At 39.0% G+C, this 15,741-nt stretch overlaps 1 protein-coding gene across 6 annotated transcripts in view; it reads left to right on the forward strand.

Annotated features, from left to right (window-relative positions):
* Positions 1 to 15,741, forward strand: part of DIAPH2 (diaphanous related formin 2) — a 1,085,411-nt gene that overhangs the window by 27,994 nt on the left and 1,041,676 nt on the right. For 2 of the 6 annotated variants that reach the window (XM_072744404.1, XM_072744407.1), the window contains exon 1: positions 7,487 to 8,018. The exons of 1 other annotated variant lie outside the window; for it this stretch is intronic. In XM_072744404.1, coding sequence (XP_072600505.1) covers positions 7,887 to 8,018 — 132 coding nt within the window. In that variant the 5' untranslated portion in view covers positions 7,487 to 7,886. Of the gene's footprint in view, positions 1 to 7,486; positions 8,019 to 15,741 lie in introns of those variants that run through there. 3 more of the 6 variants (XM_072744405.1, XM_072744408.1, XM_072744406.1) reach the window with 3 other exon arrangements.

Here is a 15,741-nt window from a genome sequence, read left to right on the forward strand (position 1 = left end):
ACAGATGTCAAACATGTCTTCTTTAATTTTCATAATTATATTTTGAAAAGGTCAGAAAATAAATCACAAGGTAAAAGAGACAATAGATTTTAGTTGCATAATTTTAGTCTCACTTTTAAGCTACATTTATCTTCAAGAGACTGTTTATACATACTAATTTATTTATATAGCATCCCTATTAACTATTAAATATCATCCTTATTAACACTAATGTGTGTTTCTCTGATCCATGTAATTTAGCAAGTAAATTGAAAGTTTCCCCTCACTGTTTATTACTACACCTATGTCTTACTAACTTAAGGACTGGACAATTACCATTTATGTTCTGTTAAGGCACTCTTGACAATTGCTTTGGGGCTTCGGGACTTTGGTTAGCAGGGAAGTCTGTTCTTTGTTAGCAACATATTTTCCATATAAAATTCAAAGGCTTGGCTTTCAGTATATTGTATAAAACCATAGGTGGCATGAATCTGGGAATTCTCAGCCTCTATTAGTCTCAACACTTTCCCCAAAAGGAGAAATTGGCCCTAGAGTCTTTTGGACTAATTTTTGTGGGGCTATGTTTTAGCTGGCTTCCAGCTCCAATCCCTGTAATCATCACAACTGAACACATTAACCTTTATACTTCAGGTAAGTGACCATTATTGGTCATTATTTTTTCCAGGCCTTTTCTTGTCTACTTTTCCTCCATTGGGACCAATCTTGTCCGTAGTCAGAGAGGATTCAAAGAAGAGTATTTTAATAGTTTGATGGCTTAGCATCAAGTGGACCTATTACTTCTGGTCCTACTGTGATCTCACAGAGGAGTTACAGAAACTGAGTGTCTTTGTTGCCATCTTTTATTTGCCTGTCTGTATCTGCCTCTCTTTGAAGATTTCATGTTATGCTAATTTCTTTAGGCCTGGTGCCCTGCCTTGTATAGCAGTATCTTGCCAGACCTCTTAAAAGATTACTAATTTGTTTCTTAATCTTAATCTCCATCACTGGATTCCTCCTTATCTGCCTGCCAGACTGGATTCTGTTCTCTGCCTGCCTGCCAGGACATCCATTACTGGACTTTTAGAGTCTAGCTGTCTGCCTGATTACTGCCTACTGTTACACAATCCTTCTTTCTGCTTTACTAGCCTGCCCAGACTCTTCCTGTTGGTGACTTCAGGAAGCTTCTTAGCTTTCCTGTCCTGCTGTAATTAGTCCCTTTAGTTTTTAGGTACCAGGATCCTTGGCATGGCTCTGGCTGTAAAAGACAAATACCTTGAGATACTATCTTCCAGTTTGCTACTAGGTTTTTATTTCCTTGCACCAACATTTTAGTAATTCTTGTCTACTCATTCTTTTTCTTTGTTTCCTGTATATAATCTATGGAGAGGAACAGTTTGTTCCTTTATTTGTTTAAGTTTTTATTTGAATTCTAGTTAATAGTGTAATATTAGCTTCAGGTGCACAATACAGTGATTTAATACTTCCACACAACACCTGGTACTCATCACAAGTGCACTTCTTATTCCCACCACCTACTTAATCCATTCCTCCACTCCCTTCCCTTCTGGTAACAGTTTGTTCTTTCTAGTCAAAAGTCTGTTTCTTGGTTTGCCTCTCTTTTTTTCCCATTGCTCCTTTCCCTTTTGTTTCTTAGATTCTACATAGGAGTGAAATGATATGGTATTTGTTTTTCTCTTATTTCATTAAAATAAAAAGCTGCTGCACAGCAAAGGAAAAAAACAACAAAACTAAAGGGCAACCTAGAGAATGGAAGAAAATATTTGCAAATGACATATCTGATAAAGGATTAGTATCCAAAATATATGAAGAACTTATAAAACTCAACACCCATTGTGAGTTCAAGCCCCACATGTGGCATGGAGTTTACGTAAAATAAAAAATTTAAAAAAGCCTCAACACCCAAAAAATGAATAATCCAGTTAAAAAATGGGCAGAAGATATGAATAGATATTTTTCCAAAGAGGACATACAGATGGCCAACAGACATGTGAAAAGATGCTCAGCATCACTGATCATCATGGTAATACAAATCAAAACTACAATGAGATATCACCTTATACCTTTCAGAATGGCTAAAATCAACAACACAAGAAAGAACAAGTGTTGACAAGGATGCAGAAAAAGGGGAATTGTCTTACACTTATGGTAGGAATGCACATTGGTGCAGCCACTCTGGAAAACAGTATGGAGGTTCCTTAAAAACTTAAAAATAGAACTACCCTATAACCTACCAATGGCACTACTAGATATTTACCCAAAGAACACAAAAATACTAATTCAAAGGGATACATGCACTCTGATGTTTATAGCAGCATTATCAACAATAGCCAAATTATGGAAACAGCCTATGTCCATTGATTGAAGAATGGATAAAGAAGATGTGGTAAAAATGTACAATGGAAAATTACTCATCCATAAAAAAGAATGAAATCTTGCCATTTGCCAAGGTGTAGATGGAACTAGAGTGTATTATGCTACATGAAAGAAGTCAGAGAAATATATATATGATTTCACTCATGTGGAATTTAAGAAACAAAACCGATGAACACAGGGGAAGGGGAGGAAAAATAAAAACAGAGAGGGAGGCAAATCATAAGAGATTCTTAACTATAAAGAACAAACTGAAAGTAGTTGGAGGGGAGGTGGGTAGAGGGATGTGATAAATGGGTGATGAGCATTAAGGAGGACACTTATTGGGATGAGCACTGAGTGTTATATGTAAGTGATGAATCACTAAATTTTACTCCTGAAACCAATACTACACTTTACGTTAACTAACTTGAATTTAAATTTAGGAAAAGAATAAAAAGTTATTCTGCATGCCAGGGGCCAGACCAGCTCCTTACTTCTTTATTTTGTAACATTCCTGCTAAATATCCTAACCCATTACTACCACTGTGTCTTATATTCAAAGCTGCTTACATGCTGGGAAAATGCCAGAGGGACAAGTATGTTTCCGACTATTATTCAACATCTATGTTCTCACCATTCTACTCAAGCTCCACTGGCTCCTCAACATTATTGGTCAGTATTGTTTCCAGACCATTCTATATGCTGTCTTTTCCTTACTTCCTTTCTTTGCTTTGCCTGTTCACATCTGATTTCTGCTTCATAGCTTGGCAGCTCAAGTTCTACATTCTCCTTCAAAACTTCTTCATCTATTCTAGGTCCAACCAATCTTACCTCTTTATCATGTCATGTTGAATTTAGATTCAGTATCTCTAAGTTAGGCAGATAATTTTCAATTACCCTTTCACAAATTTGTTGTTTTCTTAAATAGATTTTATAGCTATTGAGAGCAGAGATTTTCTATTTTACAATGTTTCATTACAAGTGTTTGTGTACCATGAATACCACATTAGCAATTGGTAAATAGGAGAATCATGTCAAAATAAGGTGGAAGTCCAGTTGGTTTACATGTGAATTTTCTTAGCACTTTAAGTTTTGAGGTGATGAGGAACAAGCTTTCTCACAATTAAGCTTAAGTCCTAACGATATATGAAGACTTTTAGAAAAAAAAGAAGAATCTTGCACCAGACTCTGCCCTTTCAGTATGACTGGTTTAGTGTTTCCAACAACCTGTAAGTTCCTTGCATTAAAAAGCTGCTGCACAGCAAAGGAAAAAAACAACAAAACTAAAGGGCAACCTAGAGAATGGAAGAAAATATTTGCAAATGACATATCTGATAAAGGATTAGTATCCAAAATATATGAAGAACTTATAAAACTCAACACCCATTGTGAGTTCAAGCCCCACATGTGGCATGGAGTTTATGTAAAATAAAAAATTAAAAAAAGCCTCAACACCCAGCTGGTGAAGCTGTGATTACTGATAATGATGTTGTAAAGAAATTTTACCACATTTTTGAAAAAGTTGGGTACTCTTCATTTAGATTTTTTAAAAAATATTTATTCATTTGAGAGAGAGCGAGAGAGAGAGCGCTATTACAAGTGGGAGGGGCAGAGGGAGAGGAAGAGAGAGAACCTCCAGCAGATTCCTTGTGGAGCCCAATTTTAGGCTGGATCTCAGGACCAGGAGATCTCGAACAGAGCCAAAACCAAGTCAGAAGCTTTACCGACTATGCCACTCAGGTGCTCCTCAACTAGATTTTAATTCTGATGAAGATAATATCTTAAAAGTGAATGCCCTTAAGGATCCACATCAGGAAGGAGGAAGCATGACGGCTAGCTACTAAGCACTGAGGGTTGTGATGCTGGAGCAAATGCCAGTGGAGATTTAACCTCGTTAATGTTTTTATTAAAATGGTTATTGTTTTCATTAGTGCTCTGATTATAAAGCTGCATTGGTTTTAAGTGATCTTCCCTAACCATGTTTCCATAGAATCCCTGTTCTTCTCAGTGTGCAATTCTATAGAACAGGAAATTCTTCAGGAAGACATATATGACATTATAGCAGAATGTTTGGTATTTTTTTCTGCATGGCATCTATTTTGGTGTTGGCACATAGTATATGCTTGATAAATACTTGCCGACTCTTAGACAAACTTTATATCACAAATGTTTTTCCACGATCCTAATGGTGGTTATGTCTCATTTTTGTCTAATCCATGTTTCCTTTCATTTCTCTATTAATGACCCAGATGGTTTAGAAGAGAACATTCATCCAAAGGGAGACACAGAAAGCAAGAGGGATACTATGAGGCTCATCAGAAACCTCTGGGGGTAACAAATGACTCTGAGGTCAATTTGAAGAAAGACAGAGCCTAGCAGCCTTTTATCTTTCTTTTCTTCTAGGGCTCAGTTTTTAATGTTAACTGGGTGCTAAACTCCTGAGAAGCCAGAGGGAGACATCATGAGGTCAGGGAGTCTAACATAAACTTTTGATATCCTGATGTTAGTAGCCTCCTTCTTTTTTCAGCATGAAAGAAAAGATGTTTCTACATCCACCAAGCTATATGTGTGTCCCAGGAAGGTAAAAATAAAGGAATGTAGGTGCAATTAGATCAGCCCTAGGACTGTATTGGTGAAGTGCCTGGTTCATAATCAGTAGGCAAATCCTTGTAGGACAGCAGTGGTTTTTTTCATGTGTTAGCCTCCAAGAGAGACCACTGACCCTGATGTAGGGAGGAAGGGTGTTTGCTTAATTACTGTTTACATTAACTAAAGCAAAATGCTAAAAAACAAACATCAAGAATGAAGATGGGGCTGAGATAATCATAGTAAAGTCAAATGTAAGCCATATCAGGAAGAGACTTCTTCAGTTCTTGCAGTAAAGATTATGCATCTTTTACACATACCTCTAACTGGATTTAAAATAAAGCTTCACTTGGTCTGAGGAGAGTGAAACTCAACTTTATATTCAAAATAATGTCAATACATTTTCAAGTCTATATACACACTACAAACAGAAGTTATTTGCATTACAACACCTTCTCCCTTTTAAAACCACACCAATGAGACCTACACATCCTTCATGATCTGGAAACTGCTTATCTGTTCTACTTCTCTTGGCAACAGAAGCCTTTTCCCCTAGATGTCCTCAATTTCTTAACCATAGGGTTGCTGCACATGTTATTGTCTTTTCCTTGGCCCAAAATGCTCTTCACTCTCTTTGCCTTGTGATTGCTCAACACAGTTTTGTTTAATATGCTTTCCAATAGCCTGAAAGCCCTATAAGAGCAAGCCACATCTGTCTTGTTCACTATTGTATGTACAATGCCTAGCACAGTACCTAACAGTAGGCTGTCAACAAATACGAACTTTAATTATATCCTTAAGACTTAGCTCAAACATCATTCTCTTTGGGAAGGCATCTTGGAACCTTGAAATTCTGGTGGTTTACTTCCCTCATGTACCTTAAGAGCTCCCTGCTCATATCTGTTGTATTGAAGTGCAGTTCTTTAATGGTCTGTCTCTCCCAGTAGACTATGAGGTTCTAAAGGGCAGAGAGTCTGTTCACTTCATCCTTCTAACTCAAATCACTCTGTATAGCACCTGGTATACCTTAAGGAGCTTAATAAATACCCGCAGATTATTGAGCCATGTTTGAGTTTGGAGGATTCTCACCCGTATCCACATCTCTTAAACAGGAAATTAGATGAAAGCATTGGACAAATAGATCATGTCTTTCTGTAGCATGCATTTTTACTCAATTTTTCAGGAGGAGAAACATTTAAATAATTTAAATAATATATGGTTGTGTGCATATAGTGAGTCTTATTCAAAATATACATCAAATTTCAAGACAGAAAAAAAAAAAAATAAAAAAAAAAAAAATTTCAAGACAGAAACTTTGGCCAAGCAAATTTACCTTAGGGTTCCTTGTTCATCCTGTCTGAGAGCATGTATTTCCTCTTCTGTGCTATTTTTGGGTAGTATACCACCTGCATGCTTAAAAAGAAAGTGACAATGACAAAGCCAGGATTAAAACTGTTTTTAGATATATAAGGTTCTTTTCACTCTACTCTTCCAGTTAATTGCCTTATCATATCTATAGCATGGTCAAATTTATCCTATTGCTCTTTCAATCAATATGCTCATAAAGCAATTAGATTCAGCATAGCTGAATTTAGGTTGAAGGGGAGGGCAAAAGAAATCATAGCCTGAAGATATCTGGATAACAGGCATATGGACATGTTAATAGTATCTGAGTTTACATTTCAGGCTTCTCTAGCATATGTGTTCTTATTCTATGATGGTTGTTCATTCGAATCCTGCACTCCTCTGTAATGTTCTCAGTGTAAACACTATTTTTAGAAGGCCCTGTTTAGAAAAGATGTTAGAAATATAGCATGGGCCTCTTCCTGACAATTCAAGCACTAACGACTAATAATGCTTACAGTACCTGCAGCTGCTGCACAAAAATACCTAGCATTTGTCTAGAGATTTACATTTTAAACAAAGCATTGACACACATGATCTTTCTCCCAACCCTGAACCTAAACTAGTTCCAGAAACTGAAAATAGCACTCAGTCCAATTGCTAACTCTCTATAGGTGCTTTGGTTAAAGAGCCTTAACTGCTTCTCTTCCCCCAAGATTAAGTAGTGGATGCCTGCTGCTTCTACTACCCAGCAGCATGGGAATAAAGGAACAACTGTATTTCTTTGATCGCAAAGCAATCATAGCAATACAAAGCACCCCCCTTTCCACTTTGACCCATACAATCTGTCCAGGCGATTAATCAGCACTCCCAGTGGTGGTTTTCCTATAGGATGCCAGCTGTCTTGCCAATCCACCTCTCCCACAGAGCTTAGCAGGACCACACCCCCAGAAAGGCCTCTGTGGGGAAGGTGCTGTGGCCTACACTAGTGGAACTGATACTCAGGTAGACCTGCCAGTGACTCACACTTGAATCCGTACGGGCCTCAGTTTCCCCATCTTTAAAATAGGCTACACCTCCTTTCTCTTGACTAGTTCCCTTCCATTTCACGCTAGGCCCCTAAGGAAGTGAAATCCGTGCTTAACAGCAGTTTAAAGTCCTGTCCTTTCTTCTGGCTCCCATCGCTGCGCTGGGCATGCTCAGTAGCTGGGGCCCGCTTGGCACTGGAAGTAGGAAGCAGCTTTCGGCGCCCGGGCGGCTGACTGCGGGTACTTTGATGAATCACGTGTGTCGAGGCCCTTTTAAAGAGATAGTCACCTACTTTCCCTGCACCCTAAACGCCGCCCTAAGGGCGGCGGCGCCAGCGACCGCGGTTATTGCAGCTGCTCAGGGGCAGGGCTTGCCCCAGCGCCGAGTAGTGGCAACTGCGGCGTGTTGCGTCGTTGGGGGTGCCTGGGAGCCGGGAACCAGCTCCCCAGACAGACACACTCTCACACAGGAAGAGGTGATACCGGATCAGTTGGGGCAGCGGGACCACCCCGAGGGGCTTCCCCAAGTTGAGGAAAGGTGGGGTTACAGGACACAGGTGTTAGGGCCGGAGAAAGATGGAGCAGCCCGGGGCGGCGGCGGCGGGCGCGGGAGGCGGCAGCGAGGAACCTGGTGGGGGCCGGAGCAACAAGCGGAGCTCGGGGAACCGGGCCCTCAACGAAGAGGAAACGAAAAACAAACCCAAATTGGTGAGTGCTCCCGCAGTCCCCGCCGGCCTTGGGGACAGCGAGAGCCCCGGGATCCATCGGCTGTTGGGCACGGAGGGGGTGGGGGGGACCGGGGCCCCTTCCCGGGGCCCCTTCCCAAGGCTAACTGCGATCTCGCTGTGCTACTGGGGGAGCCGCTAAAGGAGCGGCCACGCCGAAGCGCGGAGACTGCGTGGGGGCGGAAGAGCACCCCTTTCTCCCCCTTAACCCCTTTCTCTTATTCTGGGAGGCAGAGCGGAAAGGATAAAGGCCCCACCCAACTTGGGGAGACTCCGAGTACTGGGTAGGGTCTGTTGTTTGTCTAACTTGTGGGCACAGATCTTCCCGCGATTCCTTTCCTTCCCACCGCTGTCAGTTGCTGGGTTTTGACTCTTTAACGCTTAGTGTCCGGGCAGGAGAACCTCTCGTTTTCAGTCCAAATACTTAGGAGCCCACTCACAGACTTGCAAACCAGCCCCACCCTAAAAAAAACCACAGGGCGTAGGCTCCTAGTCTTTTTACTTTACCCGAAATCCAAGGAAGAGTCGCCTACGTGCGCTTTTTCCCGTTGCCTCTTCCATGTGCTCTCCCAAGAAACATTTCTTTGTAAGAGTGGGGGAAGCGTGGGAGTTCGAGGCTCCATGAGATACCACCACCAACCGTTGTGTATATAATAGGCATTCAGTACAGTACTTCCACTTAGTTAAGAACTCTCAAAAGCAGTAAGGCTGCACAAGTTTCATTGCCCTGAAAAGTCTGTGAGCCAGTGGTAGCATTTCCTGCCATTGACTTAATTTCCTGCCACTAATTTAGTGTGTTTAGGAATGAATCTAAAGGGCCTGGTATTAGGTTGGGAAATACTGGAGTTTCAACTCATCAGTTAAAAGGGTTCCTCTTTTTTTTTTTTTTAATATGAAAATGGTTTAATAGTGAAACTTAAAAACTGGTAGCATTAACAGAATATATTGACCATGGCAAATATGCAGACATTTATCAATAAAGTTTATAATTGGTGCTATGAAGGGAAATAGTTTTCCTGCACAATTCAGTTAACACTCCTGTTTGAAGGTTCTTAGACTAAATCTGAAGTACAAGCACATGTTCCGCATCTGGTTTTCAGTTTTAACCAGCAACTTATTTATAATGAGGGGGAGGAGATAGTGACATTACTAAAGCCTTTTCTTGTGGCATCTGATCATTTGGTATGTACCTGTTGCTCTTCTCTCTTGTTCAATTTGCCTTTCAATTATGGATTGTCTGTACTGGAAGACAATGGATGATCAAAGTATTATTTCAGAAAATATACAGATTTCCATTGTGTGGGAAGGGACCTAGTAGGTAGAATAAAATGAACAGTTTTTTTTTTTTTAATTTTTTTTTTTTTAATTTATTTATGATAGTCACAGAGAGAGAAAGAGAGGCAGAGACACAGGCGGCGGGAGAAGCAGGCTCCATGCACCGGGAGCCTGATGTGGGATTCGATCCCAGGTCTCCAGGATTGCGCGCTGGGCCAAAGGCAGGCGCCAAACCGCTGCGCCACCCAGGGATCCCTAAAATGAACAGTTTAAAGTCTCACCAGTTCTGCCCTAATTTGAGGCAAATTGAGAAGTTGCTTACTTGATGTGTCCCATTAACCCAGTATATACAAATGAAGAAACTGCTCTTTGTGAATTGTCTATGCTGGCAGAGGGTTAATGGGTTTGATAGGTGTCCCCAGCATCATGAAACATAAAAAGGTTTTATGAGGGTATCACTAGTTATTTAAGAAATCTGATGTGATTTTGAAATTTATGTTTGTGGTAAAAGAGTGATCATGTTTCCTTTTTATTTTTTTGACCTAGTACAAATCTGTGATTTGAACAGTGAGTGAAAGTTTAAGCAAAAATAAAAGTGAACTCAGTGTCCATGAATAGTTTGGTACATCCAGCAAGAACCTTCTACTTTTAGGAGTTGTGCTTTCAAGAAAGCACTTACCTCTGTTAGTATTGACACCTTGATTATATTTTTCCCTTCCCTTTGGTATTTGTCTGTTCCATCTTTTTTGTTTTACTTGCTTTGACAAGGTAGTTAGATCCTTGTGAGATGGTATCACTTTCACTTCCTGGCTAACAATGTTCAGTGTTGAACATAGCTTGATATAGTAGAATACGTATTTAAATCCAAGAGTTTGTTAATATCAGTTGGAACTTTCTTTGTTGCTGAAATTAACTTTTGAGCCTTACATGATTTTACAAGTGATGTGTCAGAGTTAATAAAAACACATTTAGGAAGACATTTCAGCACATTTTAAGGCAAGCAAATTGACCAAATGACATGATTTGGGTAGACTTTAAAAAAAAAATGCCGCACTCATTATTTTAAGTTGTCTTATTGAAGTGCTCAGCATGTTCTTCTGAGGCCTTTTAGGTTGGGGTTCGACTGGGGTTCTTAAAATATTGCCAGTACGATAAAACTTTACCTAGACTTAATTTTGTTATTTTGAGTATTATGTTATTAATCACTGTAATAGTTCTTAATTGTGTGTGTGTATAAAGGAGCTGTGGTGTGAGATTATAAAAGAGAGCTATATGGTCATAGAAATTATTTCGATAGGTGATTGTGGAGGATAGGGGTTCTTAAACTCCTGAAATTATAAGATTTGAGTGTTTGTAGGTACATTCATATTTGTGGGTCCCATAGTTTTCATCAATTTATCAATGGCACCTGTCACCTATAGAAGAATAAGAACTATTGAGTAACCAAAGAGAGAAGGTAAAGGAAATGCCAATTGATTCCACTCCAAGTTACTAGGGAGAGGAGGAGGTCAGTGATGAAGGGAGAAAGGAAATAGTACTGATCACAAAAATGATTGATTATTCATCAGGGAGTAAAAAAGAAGTTAATCAGATAATGTCTGTATAATATTAGCTAAGATGAAAGTTTCCTTACATGGAAAAAGTAACAGTAGTTATAGTGGATTCATTACAGTGTAAGGCTTTTGTGATTCATTTCTTTCCATTTTGTTTCTCATTGTTGTGAAAAACTTGAGAAGGAAGGTATGTTTTGTATAGAGAGGAACTACTTTAATTCATATCTTAACCTTTTGATGGATATTAGAATTTTTTCAAAGTGACATTGCAGGACTTTAATGACTTCTGTTTAAGATCAAATCAAAATCTAACAGAACTTGTGATGCCTGGGTGGCTAAGCGGTTGAGCATCTGCCTTAGGCCTAGGGCGTGATCCTGGAAGTCCCGGAAGAGTCCAGTGTAGGGCTCCCTGCATGGAGCCTGCTTCTCTCTCTGCCTGTGTCTCTGCCTCTCTCTCTGTGCCTCTCATGAATAAAAAAAATTAACAGAACTTACTTCAGTTTTCTTTATCTGTGAATCCTCATAATGACCCTTTTTTTTTTTTTTTTTTTTTAGAGAGAGAGAGAGAGAGAGGCAGAGACATAGGCAGAGGGAGAAGCAGGCTCCATGCACCGGGAGCCCGATGTGGGATTTGATCCCGGGTCTCCAGGATCGCGCCCTGGGCCAAAGGCAGGCGCTAAACCGCTGCGCCACCCAGGGATCCCATAATGACCCTTTTTAAATTATTTTTACCGAAGGCAATCTTCTCTGGGCTTCTCACATTTTGAATAATGCGGTAGTAGTAAAGCTTTGTATTTTATGTAACTCTTTGGTTAGGCACAGATTGTAGCATGTCATAAAGCAGAATGAATCTTAGATTAATTATTAGTTTGGTGTCAATCATGGAGTGTATTTTGTCAAATATAGTAGAGCTCTAGAAGTATTATGAAGGAGATGCATCTTGAATCCCACAGATTTAAGTCAATGACTTAACCAGACTGTTAAAGTAGAATGGTGTAGACTGGTTTAACATTCTTAGATGTTTTTGCATTTTGACTTTGTGTTTCTGTATTATTCCTAAGCCTTTGGTTCTTAAGATAGTGGAGTAAAATTAGTAACTTGATGTAACAGAAGTTAATATTTTGGTTATTGTATAACTTCCTATTTGGTTATTGGTTTTATAATTGGGTAAATTATGTTTTGATTTCAATTGATAAGTTGAGCACAATGAGCTCATTTATGCAACAAATATTTAATGAGCACATACTCCATGCTAGGCATTCTGATGGTTGGTGATACAAAGGTGCTCATAGTCTAGTGGGGGAGACAGGGAAGTTAATGATTAAAAGCTGTGTGATAAGGAATCATAGGAATATGCATAAGAGGGTGATATATTGTGGAGCAGCATCTAATTGGATGGTTGAGTGTGACAAGGAAAGGCTTACCATAGTAGATGATAATGCACCAAGGCTTGAAGAATAAGGCATTAATTGAAGAAGGGGAAGGAAAGGCATTTTTAAGTTTAAAGAACATCTACAAAAGTTGAGAGATATGGTAACATGCCTAATAAAGGAACTATGCATAGATTTTAATGGCTGAAACAAAGGATACACATGGTGGACCTGAGAGAAGAGAGAGAGAGTCCAGATCATGATGGATACATGTATGCTATTTTAGAGTTTCAACTTTTTTATGCAAGCCATAATAGGCCATTGAAGAGACTTAAGCAGGATACTGGCCTGATCAGAATTGTGTGTGTGTGTGTGTGTTTTAAAAGATTTTATTTATTTATTTGACAAAAAGCACAAGCAAGGGGAAAGGCTGAGGAGAAAGGAGCAGATTCCCCACTGGGCAGGGAGCCTGATGCAGGACTTGATCTCAGGATCCTGGGATCATGACCTGAGCCAAAGGCAGATGCTTAACCGGCACCCTAGACTTGTATTTTATTTTTTACTTTATTGTTTACTTTATTTATTCATTCGTGAGAGACCCAGAGAGGCAGAAACACAGGCAGAGGGAGAAGCAGGCTCCTTGAGGCAGCACGATGCGGGACTCAATCCTGGGACTCTGGGACCATGACCTGAGCCAAAGGCAGACACCCAACTGAGCCACCCAGGTGTCCCTAGGCTTATATTTTAGAAAGAAAATACAATGGAGAATTTCTTGGAGAGGAGTACCAGAATGGAGGCAAGAAGACAGTTAGGAGGAACAGAGTGGCATAAAAGAGTTTGATGTTTAGAGACCTGGATTCTTGTTGCAGCTCATCTACTCATCCATTTACTAGTTTGTGTATTTACTTGGCATATTTCTCTGCATTTCACTTTCCTCCTGCCACTCCCTTGCCTCACCTTCTTGCCACCCATGCTGAACATCTTGACCAAATTTGAAATATCCATCTTGTTTCTCCTTTATAAATCTCACCTGCCTTTCACAGCCCAGCTTGTGTCTCAGAAATCCCCTCATTCTTTCATTAAAAACTCCACTGATTAATTCAGCTTACAAAGGCTCTTTTTTATTCTGAACTCATAACTATTGTGAGTCTGAATGTTACATGATGATCTTATATCTACAGAGATTATAAGGTGCTTCTGGGCAATGGTTTCACTTTATGTCTATTTTTGAAAAACTTGCAAGCCAGTGTTTGGGTGCAAAACTACTCAGTAAGTGATTATTAGCTGGGAATTCTTTCCCTATAGGCCAGACATTTTGAGAGTGTAGGTTGTTGAAAATAGGCTTAAAAAAAATACTCTATCAAATGAACCTATCTGTACATTCCTCTGTGTCCTTCGTCTGTTTTGAAATTCAAGAAACTTCTGGTCTGGGAGAAGAACTCCTTGGATTCTCCTGTTTGGTTGGATTCTTGTGATGACAGAGCCCAAACCTCCATGCAGAAAAGATGTATGAAAACTTATAACCCAAGAAACATGTTATTGTTATTAGTAGGAGACTTCAGATTATTGGCAACAGAATACTGAATGGAGGACCACAGGACCTGGGTTCCAGTGTCTATTTTATATTTTATTTGCTTGCCATCTGTGATGAACTGTTTAATAGCAGGAGTTTGAGCCCTTTCATTAACATCTGCCAGTTGGAGATAATGTCTGCATGGTTGGCTTTACAAGGTGGTTTAGATAAAACAGTTATGAATGAGTTGTATTTAGGAAATTCTGTATTGCTATACAAAATAGAGCATTACTATTAACCCCCTACATTACCTGAATCTATTGTGATTGTGGTTAGATAGTTTAATGGCCATCCATAATATGGTTATATGTTGACTGATTCCCTATTCTGTTTGTCCAATTGGAAGAGTATACTTTGACCTTCTAATAATTATTTCTTTTGGATGAATATAAGATGTGAATCTAACATTTTTTTCACTATAGTATTTTTTTTTTTTTTTTAAGAACCGGGCTAAATTTTCTTCCAATTTATAAATCTGACACATTTAAAGTTTTTGTTAAAAAAGGTTTATTAGATATCTTTGGCATTCTGCTTTGCCAGGTAACTTACTGCTGTTGTACAAATAAGGAAAATGAGTCCCTGATATGTTAAGGTGATTGACCTAGAGATAAGTTTAAAGCCTATCACTTCTAATTGTAGAAAGTACTTATAGCACTGAGTTATTATGCTTCAGGGTCTCTGAAAGTGAAAAATTATTCAATTTCTCTTTTTGTTCCTTTTTGGAACTATTATAATTATAATCCACCTAGAGTTCACTCCAAGTACCAAGAGCTCTGGCAGTAGCAGTATGTCAATCTGGTCCCAAAGAACACTTTAAATAACAGGATACTCTGAAAATTATACATACATAATATATGCTAATTTCCATGAATCATCACATTTGGTTAAATATTACTGGTTATCACTAGCACCATATTGATTATTATTGAAGACCCGACTTTTCCCTATTCCTATATTCAGCCTCGCATGCAGAAGAGACCAACTCTTTCATCAGATTTGGGGTGTTTGATATGCTCTTTTCTCTCAAGACTGAAGAGACTGAAATGATGGCCAGGTGACTTGAAATGATAGTTATATACTTGATATCCAAGTGGGCATCTTGTAGGAGATACCCATTGTCTTCTTGTAAGAAGATAGCTCAAAATTGATACATATAAAGGAAGCTATATTTTTACATAACTATTTATTATGAATATAAATAGCAAAGAATGAACTCATACTAATTTAAAACTTATATCATCAGGTTGAATCTGTTTCAGTCTGATTGATTTATTCTGGCTATAGCTTGAGCAGACATTCAAGAGAATTCTGATATTTGCTTGCTTTAAGTGAGGTGGCCTGGGGAAAGGGTATTGGCCCCTTTCTCATGAAAGAGTGTTGCAAACAAAATTGTTCCTAATCAACACTTAGGCTTTTCTTTAATGAAGGTTTTTCTGTCTTGCTTTCAGGAGAGTAAACTACCAAATACTGTCAAATTTGTCTACCAGTCTCTCCTTCTGTTAAGGCCTATATAGCAGTGTCTACTTCATGTGAGAAGCTTCTAGGTGGCTATTCATACAGGTCTATGTAATAATCCCAAATTCATTAGGAATGCATTATTTTCCAAAGGCTATTGATTCAATTACCTGGTGATTCCAGTGGTCATCCAAGGGAGAAAATATGCTAGGTACGGTCCTAAATATATTTGTCATTCTGGGATAGATATCCACATGCTATGGTGAAGATTTGGTCAAAATTATGAGGACATTTTTGTCTATCCTTAATTTGTTGGTCTTTCACCTAGCTAAAAGTAAAACTTTTAATAATATGGGCTAGTTAAGATGGCCTTTTTTATAAAACATAAAAACTTGCAAACATACTAAAAAGTAGAGAGGTTAATATAATGAACCACCATATATCCGTTACCCTCAATCCAGCAGTCATCTAGATTTTCAG

Source organism: Vulpes vulpes, chromosome X, assembly GCF_048418805.1.
Source record: "Vulpes vulpes isolate BD-2025 chromosome X, VulVul3, whole genome shotgun sequence".
NCBI classification, from domain to species: Eukaryota; Metazoa; Chordata; class Mammalia; order Carnivora; family Canidae; genus Vulpes; species Vulpes vulpes.